General features: G+C 45.0%; 1 protein-coding gene across 3 annotated transcripts; it reads right to left on the reverse strand.

Moving 5' to 3' along the window:
* Window positions 1-282: 282 nt before the first annotated feature.
* Window positions 283-15,825, reverse strand: LOC143821782 (uncharacterized). Of its 3 annotated transcripts, none has more exons than XM_077306142.1 (8): window positions 15,772-15,825; window positions 13,160-13,260; window positions 12,625-12,692; window positions 11,661-11,847; window positions 5,127-5,244; window positions 2,753-2,865; window positions 1,587-1,670; window positions 283-1,238 (listed from the first exon to the last, which is right to left on the reverse strand). In XM_077306142.1, exons 2-8 carry the CDS (start codon window positions 13,184-13,186, stop codon window positions 1,161-1,163), a joined length of 675 nt encoding a protein of 224 aa, XP_077162257.1. In that variant the 5' UTR covers window positions 13,187-13,260; window positions 15,772-15,825; the 3' UTR covers window positions 283-1,160. The 3 variants fall into 3 exon arrangements, with proteins under 3 accessions (XP_077162257.1, XP_077162256.1, XP_077162258.1); XM_077306141.1 differs by having other exon boundaries at window positions 15,749-15,802; XM_077306143.1 differs by lacking the exon at window positions 13,160-13,260 and having other exon boundaries at window positions 15,749-15,822.
* Window positions 15,826-15,964: the final 139 nt, after the last annotated feature.

Here is a 15,964-nt window from a genome sequence, read left to right on the forward strand (position 1 = left end):
ACAGCACTTTGAGTGAAGCATGAAGGTGCAGAATGTGTCTAGAAAACAGTAAAAACTATGAAAAAGACAAGGTCAAGAGCATTTTCCTTTACTGCCTAGCTAGATAAGGACCTCAAGTCAGGTGAGGTTCAGACAGCCTTTGTACAAACCGATTCAAAATGAAGATGACCCCATACCTTGGTCTAAAGGAGGACAGGAAGAAACAATCTGTGCTTGGCTAAGCTTAACTCAAGGGAAAAGGTACAAACAAAGGAAAGTTTTCCAGAATAATTTTTTTTAAAAAATCTAGCCAGTAACCAAGGATTTAACAGTGTCTGGCTAGCTAGCCAGTCGTAGAGAATATTCCAATTGTGTTTTGAAACATGATATAATTCATCATTATCTACATTGCATTTGCTATTGAATGGCATGTCAGGAAAGATTTGGGGGCTTGCACTTGGAGCAACAAAACAAAGGAATTTCTACACCCACATCTCATCAAATGAATGATCTAAGAATAAAGGGAATATTGCCTTCTGCATTCGGAAATACCTGGAGATTTCGAGGGTGGAGTCTGGGGAGGGAGGGGTTGGGGGAGAGGAGGGACCTCTGCAGAGCACAATGACATATAGCCCACCCTCCAAAGCAGCCATTTTCTCCAAGGGAGCTGATCTCGATTAGCTGAAAATCAATTGTAATAGCAGACAACCCTATTCATTGTGAAGGTGATCTAGTTAGTTCACACCTTTACAATCTGGCCAATTAAGGCCAGTTCTGCAGTTAGAAGAGAGAAGAGCTGGGATTTTTCACACCCTGTCATTTAATACCTGGAGGAATCTTACAATCACCTCTCACAATCACCTTCCCTTTCCTCTCCCCACGACAAGACACCCTGTGAGGTTGGTGGAGCTGAGAAAGCTCTGAGAAAACTGACTGGTCCAAGGTCATCCTGCTGGCTGCAGGTGTAGGAGGAGTGAGGAATCAAACCCAGTTCTCCAGATTAGAAGCTGCTGATCCTTAATCACTACACCACACTGACTCTCATTAGTACTTCACGTGCTCTTTCCATAACATTCCTGTTCCCTCTCTAGCTTGGGTAACTCTCTGTTCACCACGTGCTTGCAGTAAATAAGTTCTCACTTCTGCATGGGTATCATTCCCTGAGATGAAACAAAAGCATGTCAAAAATCCCTAAATATTAAGAGGTCTTCTTTTCGTTCAGCTTTCTGAAGCTTCTGATGATGCACCTCTTCTTCTTCCTGTGAGCAGATCAGAAATTGAATACATTAAAAGATTTTATCCCACATAAACAGAGCCTTTCCAATTTAATTAATGGGGCTGTCAAAACATTTTGTTGGGGTAGCCGTGAAACTGTATGACGTTAGATTTTGTGATCAAATCAAGGTCATATCCCTTGGATATGTTTAGGCTGAATCCCACCTCCCCATCTCCACAGGAATCATGTGCACATGGCCATGTACTTCTGTGACCATGTGATTTCAGAATCACTGGTGGAGGGGGTAACACCCCTATGAGATTTCTTAATGTTCCCAAGCACAGACACTGATGAACGCCACTCCCTTGCCACAAGCACATATAATGTCTACCTGAATTCCTGTTTCATATTCCAGCAGATCTTCCATGTCCTCTACTGCCAGCTTATTTAGCTCAGTCAAGATAACATCTAAAGCCTGAAACACACAAGGGAGCCCTCCCGAAATTTAGATGGAAAGGGGAAAAAATAAGGGCAGGAGCTGATCCTGGGAAAGCAAAAAGCTTAACATTTCTCTAGGCCTTTCTAAAGACAGGTTAAGCTGCAAATGCTTCATGCTTTGCAGAAGAAAAAGAAGGAAATAGAGGGGGGGTGGGGAATTTGATTTGATGTGAACCACACCGTTGTTTCCATAACAAAAGGAGTGGCAGCTACTGGAATAATCTGAGACAAAGTGATATCCCATTAGATTAAGGTCAAGCGAATATGCCAGAGTCCAGAGAAATCACCCTGCCGATAGATCCATCTTTAAGATGCCATGCACTACAAGGAGAATTTAAACTTGCTTATTCTACTGCCATCTACTGCCCAACAGAGCTTACAAACCTGCGTTTTCACAGTAATTTCCCAATACAATCTCCTTCTCCTTCCTAATAATGCAAATTGCATTCAAACTTTGAGTGTCAGAGAGCCACCCGGGTCTCCAGAGTCACCATTCTGAAACAGCGCCGACAAGCTCTTAGAAAACAACATCTCTTTCCTTCAGGCTAGCTGGAATGTTGATGGTAACATGGCTTCATTTGAAATGACTAAGAACAAAAGCAATTCCTTTAAAAGGCCATCCCAGGACACATAAGGGCAACTACCTTTATTTTGATCATTGATTTTGGTATTTAGGAAATAAGGTGATCAAACTGTAGCAACAGTGCAGAAATAGCCCATACTACTTCTGCATTGCATTTAATTGACCATCAGTTATAATCCCAATAAAATCAGAGTCCAGTAGCACCTTTAAGAGCAACGAAGAATTATTCAAGGAGTGAGCTTTCAAGTGCAAGCACTCTTCAGCTCATGCCTTGAATAAATCTTTGTTGGTCTTAAAGGTGCTACTGGACTCTTATTGTGCTACTTCAGACCAACACAGCTACTCATTTGAATCTATCCAGTTGTAATCCCAGTACAGCTTCAGTGACCACCTGGAATTTGGCGACCCCAGCTACAGAGCAGTGATGCTATAAGACAGCCAAAACAATCAACATCAGAAATTATGGGTCTACTTACCACCTCGGTAAAAGCTTTCAGATGGAAATCTCTCAGGGGGATGTTTTCAAAGGTAGCTTGCTGCCCGTGCTGAATGCTAAAGTACTGCCAAAGAAGAATATCGAACATCAAACCTGGAAGGCAAAGGTGGGTGAGGGAGATTTAGGTACAGCAAGTTGTTAGAAAGGAGTGAGGTGAAGAGTTACATGTTCTTATTACCCTCTGTCCGCTGAAAAATCAATCAATACAACTTTATGAAAAACTCAGCACTCAGGGATTTTCTTACCGGGTGATTGAATACCTTCTGAAGGAGTCTGCTAATCGTATCAAAACTTCTTTCAATTTCCCCGAAATTCTATGCAGGTTTTTTAATTAACCTCAGGCAGAACCTCCTGATTTGATTTGAATTTCACTTTAGAGTAAAATCCACTAACAAGCAAGGGAAGGGGAGTACTTCCCTTCAAACTTGTTGACTTCCCTCAAAATTCAGAACCCTCAAATTTAGGGTTGCCAATGGCCAGGTTGGGCTTGGAGAAATCCCAGAATTACAACTCCTCTCCAAACAGAGATCAGTTTCCCTGGAGGAAAATGGCTGCTTTGGAGAGTGGACTTGATGGCATTATACCCTGCCCCTCACCCCCACCCCCAAAAAAACTTCTGAATCATTTCCCTACCCAGAGTTGGCAATCCTACTCTTCATTTAAGGAACAGGAAAGGAGGAGGGAGTGTTTTTTTTTGTTTTATTTTTGGCAAAATCAGTTTTCTGTTGGAGTTAAACATCGGAGGATTTGGAGTCTTGGGCCGTTTAACTGGGCAAGAAGCCAGCGATCCATGTGCTGTCAGGAACCAAGCAGTTGAGACCCAGCAGATTCGCACCAAAGACATCACTCTTGGGCTTCAGAATGAAGCTTTAAGTAAAAGTTTTTATTTGGAGAATCAGGTCAAAGATCAGCACATCGCATAAGCTCTTAGACAGGAATCTTGACACACTGAGGAAGGGGGTTGCAAAGCATATATACCTTAGCTAGGGGAGGGGATCTCCCCCTCCAATGGGATCATTAATTCACACAGAAAGAGCAATACAGTTTCCTTTGATCTACAAGGTGCCAAAACAACCCAACCAGCCATCAGGTATTTAGACTGAGCTCCCAGTGAGAACAGCCTTGAGATAAGAGAATGAGAGCGGATGAGCCTTTGAAATGCAAGGTTCATGACATGTGCTTGCATCCCTGAAATCATCCAGTTTTCTCAAAAAAAACCTTTGTGTATGTGTGCATTATGTACCTTTCATGAAAATGTATACTTCGTTTTTCAAGCAAATGATCCTCAACAAAGCTTAAAAAGAATTCACTAAATACATTATGCACCTGCCTACCCCCCCCCCCAGAAAAAACTTCCCAGAATCCTCTCAAATCTATGGCTGGTTGCAGAGGCCAACATTTCATTCCTTTCAATTTGCCTGTCTTTTTTCCTCTACCAAAGGCTAAGCAATTTTGATACAGCCTTTTTAAAAAAGGGAAAGCCTCCCTGCATCTCAACACTGCAGGCCCTGATCCCTATCACTGCCCTCCCCGGCTTCCTGAGAATCTGTAGACGTGAGAAGACCCAATTGTATATGAGTGGAGAACCAAATCCTGCACATTTTGGTTCTAACTTACTAAGCAGTATTTAGAGTGGGTTGCCAACCTTCCAGTAGGATGGTCCAACTCACTGGCAAGTTGATCAAACGAAGGAACAAAACACTGAGGTGAGGCTCCCAAATCAACCATGATAAATGTGGCTGTTTATTCAAAACAATGCCTGTAAACCATACCGGTTGAATTGAAAAACCCGTTAGGTTTCCAGCCATTGTTATGAATGAACAGCAACATTTATCACAGCTGATTTGACTCTTTGTTTTTTTGGTTTGCTCAGCCTCCCGGTGGCACCTGGAGAGCTCCTATTATAGTTAATCTCCAGACCAAGATCAGTTCCCCTGGAAAAAATGGACGCTTTGGAGGGGGAGATCCATGACATCATTCCCTGCTGGGGTCCCCCGCCTCCCCAAATCTCTAGGTATTTCCCAGCCCAGAGCTGGCATCCCGCTCCTGTGCTGCCATGCTGAAGGCCGAATCCTGTCCACAGCAGCATCTACAGAGAGCCAGCTGGCTAATAAGCTATTTCAAATAGCTGTGGAGCAGGTGTGCCCAAGATCCCTCAGATTCCAGCCTAGCGATCATTTGCGTTTTTACTACCTTCCTGGGAAACATAATCAAAGACTGCATCTTCCCCGGCCTTTTTTTTAATGGCTTGCACAAGTCTTCTTAGACGTTCAGGCTTTAAATAAACCGAGGATGCTGTGGCTTTCCCCCCAAATTACAGGCCTCCTGCCGCCTCCCTGCTGCTCAATACTCACTATCTAAAGCCATGCTTGAGTGCTCCTCAAAAAACCTCAGGCCTGGTGAGCTCATCTTGCCTATCAAGCACTCCAGAAGAACTATGTCAATAAGTTGTTTAGCAGCAAAAGTCGCAACCTGTGGGAGACAGAAACACACACCCACGTCATGTTTCTTAAGGAAAAGAGCTGGGTTCTGGACACTGCTTTTCACTACCCAAAGGAGTCTCAAAGCAGCTTACAATCACCTTCCCTTCCTCTCCCCGCAACAGACACTGTGTGAGGACAATGGGGCCGAGAGAACTCTTGACAGAACTGTTCTGTGAAAACACATCTAACAAGGTTGTGACTAGCCCAAGGTCACCCAGCTGGCTGTATGTGGACAAGTGAGGAATCCCACCCAGCTCTCCAGATTAGAAGCCACGGCTCTTAACCACTATACCACGCTGGCTCTGCAATCAAAATGCAAGCTCAGGCAGTCCAACTTGCTGAAAACGGAAAGGCCCCAACATGGTGCCATGGGCAGCCTGCCAACACCATTCCTGGTCTCTGCCATGTATTTTCAGAAAGTGGGTGGTGCCAGGTAGGAGCTTTTGCCCAGCAGGGATTCTGATGGATTGTACAGATTAACACTGAGGAACTGCTATTAGATTTTATGTATAACTTCACTAAATTGTGTCGTTGGCCCTGCCTCCTGTGGTGGCCATTTTGTGGTTGGCGGCACCTTCCTACAGCAGTAGGATTGCCAGATCAGAGCTGGGAAATACTTGGGAGATTTGAAAGGTGGATTCTTAGGAAGGCGGAGTTCGGAGAGGAGAGGGAGTTCAGCAGGGTATAATGCCACAGTGTGGCCATTTTCTACAGGTAAGCTGATCTCGATTATCTGGAGATCAGATGTAAGAGCAGGAGATCGCCAGCCACTGTCTGGAGGTTGGCAACCCAATACACCAGCCATTCAGCTTGTACCATAACTCCAAAGATGCCCACAGGTTCCAAAAGTCTAGGGATCCCTGCCATAGGTTATAGAAATATGCCTGTTCCTTGCACAATTTAGAAAGAAAACCCCCAAACCCAATAGAGATTGCACTGATCAGTGTGACCTTCCCTGGGGCCAGAACTGGAGACACCTGCTTACACCTGGGGCTTATTCACTCCTTCCAAGCTAAAGTCAAGTTCATACAATGACCTTGAGACGTTCTTATGTCTGACTGAATCTATAATCAGCACTAATTAACATAAATAGAAATCTAACTGTGATGTGGCAGGCATTTAACTGTCCTCTTATACAGGTCTAATCCTTTGCTCCATGGTTTAGCCGTTGTGGGCACCAGCTTGCTTCTTGCCAGGAATCTGAACAAATGTTCTGACTTTACAAGAGACAATGATCCGTGGTAGACCAAATGGCACAGGGTAAAATTGTTAATGAACTCTGCTTCCTCAGCCTTATGTTCTACTTGCCCCCTCAACCATTTATGTCCTTGAGCTGGGTGACCTGAGGGACAGAGGCAGAAGCTTAGATCCTACCAGCATTTCTGTTGGCCCTTTCTGACCTTCCTTTACCAAAGGCTGTGTGGGGACTGAGATACAAAAAAGTCATGTGGGATGAAGTCGCAGCAAAGATGACATGAGGGTAGAGCTACTCCCTCTTACTCCAGTGGAAAAGCTACTATGATCCAGCCCAAGAAATCCCTGCAACTCCAACTTACTGATTTCCTTCTCCTGAATGGTGACTATTCCATGCTCCTTGGCACAAACAAAATCATACCAGGTCTGAAAAGTGGCATATGGCTCATCATCTGGTTTCTTTTGTTTGTTTTGCCTCGAAAAGCAAGTTCCTAAGCAGGAAAAGTGTGATTTCTTCCAAGTACTTTTGATGAAGTCTTGGAAATTAAAAGGAGACTTCGAGGTAGCTTAAAAAGCTGGGGTGTTGCTCTGTCTCCTGCAACGCCTTGTTTTATTGTTCCCACTTCTCTATGCGCTTGTTAAGTGCCGTCAAGTTGCTTCAGATATATGGCAACCCTATGACTTAATGACCTCCAAAACATCTGTACACCGCCCGTGGCGCTGCGGGCGCCACGGACTAAATAAAAGGCGCCACGGACTAAATAAAACAGTAAGGGGTTCTGGGGCGGGATGTGTCCGAGATGAGGAAGGGTCCGGACGAAGCGCCTGCCGATTGGTCCCTCTGATTCCCAGCCCCAGCAACTGTGAGCCGCGTGAGCCCCAGCAACTGTGGAGCGCGGCTCGCAGTTGCTCCCGGACTGACGCCTGAGGGAGCCCCCGGCAGTCGCGCGGAGCGCAGCTGCCGGGGGCTCCCTGCCCGGCGGCTTGACGCGGCGAGAGGCGCAAAGCGCCTCTCGCCGCATCAAGCCGCCGGGCAGGGAGTCCCCGCCGCCGAAGGAAATACAACTGTGAAAAGAAGATGGCTGCCGCCAAGAAGCCGCCTGCCTCTCCTCAAGGGAGTCCCTGCCAGTCGCGTGGAGCGCGGCTGCTGGGGACTCCCTGCCCGGCGGTTGGACGCGGCGAGAGGCGCGAAGGGCCGCTGGGCTGGGAGTCCCCGCCGCCGAAGGACACAACGCCGCGCAAAACCAGCCGCCCGGGGAGTCCCCGCGGCCGAAGGAGTTGCTCCCGGACTGAAGGACACACCGCTTCAAAAGAGCCAACGCCCAGGGAGTCCCCGCAGCCGAAGAACGCACCGCCTCGCAAGAGCTGCCGCCCAGGGAGTCCCCGCAGCCGAAGGACACAACGCCGCACAAAAGCCGCCGCCCACGGAGTCCCCGCCGCCGAAGGACACACCCCCGCGAAAAGAAGATGGCCGCCGCCAAGAAGCCGCTGCGCTGGAGCCTCCCGCCGTCCCTGTCGCCTTCTTGACCGTAAGCCACCTTTCTTCAGCCAGCCCTCGCCAGTCCCTTGATTTCTCCCCCCCCCTGCTAGCGCCCATTGTCTTTAGAATACAATGGGCTTTTTTTTACTAGTCCCATTATAAAGTCCTGCTCAAGACTTGGAAAACAAGAGTTGTGGACTCAATCACTCCATCTCTTGCTGGGTCTCCCTTCAACTTTCCCTAGCATTCCGTCTTTTCACAACACGACCAAAGTATGATAGCCTCAGTTTAGTCATGTTAACTAATAGATCAAGATGGGTCACTGTGCTAGTCTGTCTGTAGCAACAGAGAAGAGCAATAGATCAGTAGTACCTTAAAGGCTAACAATAGGTGTGGCAGGGCAAAAGCTTTGGTGAATCATTGCTCACTTCTTCAGCTACAGCGAGAATGTGAGTCCATCTGTCCTTAATTAGATCTCAAAGCACAGGGGCTGTAGCACATGCTACATGTGCTACAGTTAGTACAGCCTTTCCAATTATCTTTCTTACCATATCAGAAGGATATTGTAGCTGCAAAAATGACTCCTGCAGATCTTTCAAATGAGTATCTCTGTTTGAGGAGTTGGAGCAGATGTGACTATAGTGTATAACTTAGCTATAGACATTGATTGTTTGATAGGATTGAGGTGGTAGCTGGAGGCATGTAAATAAGTTTGCCCAGCCGCTGGTTTCTGGTATAATATAGTATAATTTCAACTTTTTAAAAATGACTTTTATTAAAGATTTTAGAACATAACATAAAATTGATATTTAAAAGAGAGGCTTCTGATTTTATCTACAATGAATTCAAATCAAATTACTTATCAGTTACACTATGATTATATAAAACACCCTCCCTCTTTTTTTTTTATAACCTCATATATATATTATTTTCACTTCCCAAAAGAGTTCAGAGTTGATTTAACCTAGAATCTACTGATTTTCCTTTTTGGCAGTCCATGATATCCCTAAACTCTTCTCCAACACCACCTTTCAAATGAATCTACGAACTTAATTCCCATCAGCTTTCCTCATTGTCTGTTCACACCCATAGTGATGGGAAATATTATGGCATGAAATAACTTAATCTTGGTCGCCAACAACGCACCCTTCCACTTAAGGATCTTTTCTAGTTCCTTCATGGCTGCCCTCGCCAGCCTAGGTGTTTTCTGTTTGAGCAACTCCCTTCATCACTGCCAAGCCCAGATATTCCAAAAGAACAACAACTGCACAGGGAAGGCACTTAAGTTGTGTTAACCATATGTAGCATCATACAGAAGTTTAGACAGCAAACTTAGTTTATTTTGGTTCAGATTCTAGGTTCCCACACTGCCAAGTTTTGAACAGGGGAATTTTGAAATATGCCAAGTTTAAAAACAGAACTTAAAATGCCACTTTGATGCTGAGATATATTAAAAAGGAAAATGGTTTGGTTGGGCACCAGGAAGAGGAATTGACAGGCAGAGTAAACACTTGTGGCACATGATTTATAGATTACATCCTGTCATGGAGGGGAAAACTCAGCATGCATAGTAATAGATTTGGTTCCTAATAAGGCAAAAAGGGCATTGCTATTTAGTGCAGCTCCTTGCTGACGACCACGCAGAGAGGCTTGTTTGTCAAGATTGCCTTGGCAGACGAGGGGAGGCTGATACGCTTTTGCCTGATAGGCAAATAAATGAAGACAGGTCTCTGCATTGGACCTGACTGTAATGGCAATTTCCTTCTTTCTTTTGGTCTTTCTGCAAGTAATTAGAATGTGGGGGACAGAGCCGGACTGAGCGATGTGCCTTAACAGTGAAGTGAATCTCAAAGAGAATCTGTGCCAAACGGACAGTGGAGGGCAGCGGGAGAGGTGAACTTATTCTAGGTAGCAAGCAGAGGGAATGTGCAATCCCCTGCTGCTCTCGGGGAGCAATTAGAAGCAATGATATTCACATTATTAATGGCAATTAAGATTAAACCTGGAATTGCAGCTGGAGGCCAAAGAGCTCCAGAGAGGGGAATGGGGAGAAACGCTTCAGGATATGTCGATTAAATTTGCTCTCAGAAGGGCAAAAATGTCACATCTTGGTCCTTTGGCACTGAGACAACCCACTTTCTTCCCTCTGCGCCCCCCCCCCCATCCACTGCTCATGCTTCTTCCTAAAAAGAGTTTTTCAATTTAATCTACAAGGTGAATGACCCCTTGTTCTATGGAATGTGCTGCATTAGTGCGCTCTGTCTCAACGTTCTGATCAACTATTGCAGATGGTCACAGGGCACAAGCCTGTCAGCCACCCAGTGTGTTTTCACAGTTGGAGGTCCCTTGGGACCGACCTCACCAGACTGCACAGACCTCCAGACTGAAAGCTGTTTAAAAATTTCCAGGCAGACATCACCTTTCCTTCAATTTACATTTAAACTGGATTTGGGGGAAATGAGAGCTGAGGGATAAAGGAGGCAAAGTTGAGCTTTGCTTTCTTCTAGGAGCAACCACAGGTAATTTGGGACCAAACTGGGGGGGGGGGGGAATAATCCAGAGCTGGACAAGCATAAGCTAAGCAAATTTCCTTTTATTTGTGAATTATACTTCACACATTACACAACCCTCACACACACAGAGAAAGATCAGACTATCACTGCAAAGATAGTCTGAAAAAATACATGGGAAAACTCTAATAAAACAGTGGAAAGCAACAGATACTGTGCGTAAGGGAGAGAGAAACCAGCTGCAATTACGAAGCAATGCCAGAGCAAAGACACAGTGCCAAGTGACCGATACCAGGCCAAATCTTGTGGATGAATTGTTATAACATTTTGTTAGAAACAGGACCCAGTGCCCCTCCATCTGTCAATATATCACACCCGTTATTGTTTACCCCAGGCCTCGCATGTGAGGAAACACTAAGATCTCCTGAACCTCTTTCTCCCTTTGCTTCATGAGAGAATTATGGGGCTGTCCTCATTGGCCTCCCCACTCCTGATTTAACAGGCTATGGTACAAGAGAGCGGGTATGACCCATTTCCATGTTCTTCCCACCAAGCCTCGGCTTCAGGCCCCTCCTCCTTTGCTACTCCATGATAGGGAGAAGGTGAGGCTAAGTATAGCTGGAGAGCACTTCGCCCTCCGTCCCCCTCCCATTAATCACTTGACATTTTTATTCACTCCACTATGTTTTCAAACAGGAGCTGAACCCTAAGGATTGATGACCTTATACAGATTGCTATTCTAGCAAGGCTTTTGAATCACTTAAGCATCCAACAAATATGCAGTATAATAATATTTTCATGATGCTGCTTACTAACTTACTGCTAATTTACTCTCTCCTTATATATGTGGTCTTGTCCTTTCCATTTCATTCTCTGAAAAAATGTGCATGTACATAAAAGCTCACACCTTGAGTAAAACCTTGTTGATCTCAAAGATACCATTGAACTCAAACTGGTCCCTACTTTCCAGGAAGAGCACCGAACCCCCAAAGGAATCAGCAGTCCTTTCCTTCTGTTTGTTCCCCCTGCACACTTGCTTCTTGCCGAGGTGAGTGGTGACTGGGACCAACTCCAAGGTAAACCCCCTCACTGAAGTTCATGCCAGAAGGGAATGGGTCCTTAGAGGACTGGGTTGTCACACCTGGTTCTTATAGAAATGATAAATATTTCAATAACCATTTTGTCTCCCATGCATTTACAAGTAGACTGTTTGTTACTCACTTGTTCTGGCAGAGCTGGGTGGAACACTCCAGTCGCTATTTCATCTGCGCTGCTGAAAACAACAGCCCTGTTTAGGTAGTCACTGGCAAACACCTGCGCAGTTCCTCTGGATCCTTTGGCAGACAAACCTCTTTCTGCTTCTGCTAATGAGTGACAGAAATTCTCCATGTCTGCTGAGGCCTCTTGCCTGGGAAACAAGACAGCAAGCAAAGCAAATCAAATCTCAGCCATGATTTTTTTAAAACTGTATTTACTTTGTGTATATCTGCTTTTCTTCCCAGCGGGGACTTACATCATTCTCCTGCCTGCTTATATCATTCCCCTGTCTGCCATTTGTCCTGTCAACTGCTTGAATACATGCTCTTTCTATTAAGGATGCATCTGCCCATCAAGGAGAAAGAGGCAAGGAAAGGTGAGAATATGGGGATGACTCCGAGAAGGGAAGGGAAAGAGGAAATAGCATAGGGAGGGAGGGAAACAGGGGGAAGTGAGCTGTCCATTGCAAGTCTCTACAGGTTCCCTATTGTGCAACTAGGGCCAGTGGCCAGCACTATTCCCGATTAGAGGCTGCAAAGGAGAAGGGAGAAGCTAAAGCATGGCGGGGCTTTTCCAGATCACAGAACTGGCTTCTCCCATCATATGCATTACCAGGCACATTAATTTCTTGGCACATGTTGGGTCGCCTGGAGAACAGAGTGTCTGAACGTAAGGGACCTTAAGGCAACAAAATCTGCTTCCAGACAGATTTGATCCTCAGCATCTGTAATTGAAACGCTGGCAAAGAACATGGCCTTTTCTGACATATGTGCTTTGTTTCATTTTGCAAAGGGGGAAAAATCATTTTATATTTCATAAGGGCCTGATGACAGCCAAGCTCGCAAAAGATAAGATCAATTACAATTTGGCACGGGAAAAACAGTTCAATAATTCTCAAAGTAAATAAAAGACATTTTCAATTACTCACTTGGATTTTTCATTTTCACCTTTTGAAGGTTCCTTCCAAGTAAACTTCAGTTGTTGCAGTCTCTGACCCTGCATAATAGAGGGGAAGTACATAAATCTCCAATAAAATCTAAAGGGCAGCCTTGTCTAATAATGTATGTGCTCTGATGCAGGGGGTCATAATAGTTAATCTCTAAAGACATTTGGGTCTGCATGGAAGTCCTAATCTTTGATGAATCACTTTTCCCGTGTTTGAAGGTACTGTCTCCACTGAGCTCTTTAGCTAAGCAACGGTGAAAAAAACAGGAGGTTGACTTCTCAGCTCTGGCTCAGGTTTGGGTCCTAGCTAAGAGAGAAATGTACATATAGCAACAGTCTCATTCTTCAGTAGACTGAGACAATTTCAACAAACATACAAACTAATGCAAAAAGATCCATCAGATTTAAAAAACATTGCCTTTCAGAGGACATTGGAAGGACTTCCCAATGGATCCTGCCAACCATGGGGGGGGGGGGGGGAATTCCCTGAGCAGAAAATGAAGGCAATTATCAATTACCTTGCGAAAAAGCCTGAAGGGTTCCATGAGTGCAGCACTTTCGCAAGTATCTTAAGGAATAAGACACCAACACAGAAGCAGATATCCCAGGTCAATAATTACTACAGGGATTAGAAAAACAAAGTCCAATTCAACCTGGTTATTGGTCATCCAGAATTAACCCAATGAACTGTAATTCCTAGGGGGAGGAATTGTTGATGGCTCCAGCTATAAATTAGAGAGTGCCTTTACTTGTTAATGACCCTGGTTGTAAACCAGAGAGAGGTTCTGCACATGACAACACATTACACAGTAGCTCCAGACTTTGCACTAATCAACAATAACTTCTGAAAGTTGGATCCAGTTGAAATTGTATAATGTGTAATTTGCAGGACTCACTACTGAAGGCCGTTTGGCCAAAATGACTATGGTCAGGGTCGCATATGGCCCTTGTTCAAGAATACTATACAATTTTATTCAGTTTTGAGGCTATCATCTGGGTCTATAAATTGTTTTTAATCATTTTGCAAGGAATATATGTATTCATATAATTGATGATTTTAAAATTTTATGTGGAGAATTTGAATCATTTAACCCTTAAAATATCAGCATTAGTTTTAAGGGTATGCACCCACTCTGGTCAATAACACACGCAAATAGTTATAAAAAGATCTACACAAAGAGACAAAAAAGCCGCCTTACATGTGTGGGAGAGGTGCTGAGGGTGTGCAAAAATCAAATATGGCTTTATTGAGAGGAATAATAATTAGGGCACTCAAGCAGTCAAGTTAATTACAAGGACATAGTAAATGGCCTGTGAAAGAGTCACTCAAGAAGCTGGAGGAAAGAATCAGACTTTGTTGGCAAGAGTGGAAAGACACATGCCAGTATTCCCAAGATATCACATATTGTACAATGTGAATAACCCAAGAAGGGGAAGACAAGAGAGCAAAGCAGGGGCACAAGCTCCAGTCAAAGAGCCAAACTTTACTACTGTAGGACAATGGATAAACAAAATGGTTTCCAATTAACAAAGATACCAGACAAGAATGTATTTGATGTCCCCATCTCTTCAATCCTCCATATATAGAACAAATAAGGAAAATGGGATTCGATTTAGATAAATGTGCAGTGAAAATTGGTGGATCGCACAGAAACAATATGAGATATACAGATGTCACATTAGCAAACAGTGAAGACTTGGAGCATTTCCGCACATTGAAAAAAACAGTGATGCCAACAAAATGGCATAGCGCTAAAAATTATCATGCCTCCGGCCATTCTTCATCTTCTGGCTATCTTGCTTGCATCTGCTACCTTCTCACACTTTTTACACTCTGCAAGCGCTGCTTGAAATGGCGGGAGACCCGACTGTCTTCCGCCTGTCAAGCAAGCCAGGCAGCCAGTCCCCTTTCACAATGTTTTTAAGGGCCTGCAATGCCCACTAATTGTTTTTAAGTAAACTTCTCCATTGAAATGTCCATGCATCTAATCATGGGTGCATAGTGCTTTTTATAATGCCACCCCTTATGGAATCATGAGTAAATTAATCTCATTCCTGATTTTTTTTGGGGGGGGGACTTTAGAGATGCATGCTTTGTGTGACAACTTTAGGAGGAAAATCTTTTTGGCTTCACCTGAACAACTGAATGCCTATGCGTTGCTTCAGGCAGTTTGCTCTTTAAGAGAAACACCCGTCCCCAGGAGAAGGAGGCTAATGTCAGGGCGGGATATTGGAGGCAGAGATAGTGCTTCTTCACCTCCATACATTTCTTTAGAATGTGGCCTGCTGGCTGCTCTCCTGTAGCTTGTGCTTTTTAGGATGGGGAATCCATTTCATGTGATTCCCCAACTAGAGCTTTAAAATGGCAGACGTTGCTTGAGGTTTGCTGGATGGACACAGAAGGTTGGTGACGTTGTGCAAAATGCCAAACATATGGTGTCTACATAAGGTAAGCATTTCACTATTTGTATCAGGTGCAGAATTGCCCTTGAAATGACTACTGCTGAAGGTGGAAGCAGAACAGGTCAAAGCAAGATTTCAGATGGGCTTCAACAAGTCAATCCCCTGGTTTCTTGAATGCAGTCTCCCTTCTGGTTGATATGGAGCCAAAGAATAAAAACTTTTCACAATTTCAATTGCTTCTTCGTCTGCCTGGAAGTTATGTCATTCCCCAGTAGGCATGCCTTTTCATCTTGTTGCCCTCCAGCTCTAATCCTGCTCTGGCACCTGCTGCTTGAGCCTTCCGCAGGAGCCATTTCAATTCCTCCCCGTCTTCTAACGATAACAGTGCGTCTCCTGACCCTCCCAAGTGACCTTTCCTCCAATTTACACTCCGCCTTCGCCCTTGAAGAGCGCTTCACTCACATGACAGTGGTCAATATGATGGAGGAGGCCCAGCTTCAAATGCGTCGTGACTGGGGGACCTTGAGCCAATCGCGCCCTGCCGGACCTACCTCGCAGGGTTGTTGTGAAGCGAAAATCCTCGGGAAACGGGTAGGATTTTTGGGGAGTCAAACTAGATTTACTGACTCGTGCACGTGTAAATTGTCGAGTCCCATATTTTAACCTGTATCTAGGCAACCGGCCCGCTCCTTCCCTATTTTTACCTGAGAATTTCCAACGGCCTCACCTGACAGCTTCCCTCACCGTTGCCCGGGCAACACGCGGCCCCGCCCTTCCCCGCCGCTCCTCCAATCAAAAGATCAGACGTGCGACGCGCGCCCGCCCCCTCCTTACCCCCGGCCCTCCGGCCCCCGCCCCTTGCCCAGCTCCTCCAATCGAAGCCGGCCCCTCCAAGTCACGCGGCATACACGTCACGCAAC

This window comes from Paroedura picta, chromosome 12, assembly GCF_049243985.1.
Source record: "Paroedura picta isolate Pp20150507F chromosome 12, Ppicta_v3.0, whole genome shotgun sequence".
Taxonomy (NCBI): domain Eukaryota; kingdom Metazoa; phylum Chordata; class Lepidosauria; order Squamata; family Gekkonidae; genus Paroedura; species Paroedura picta.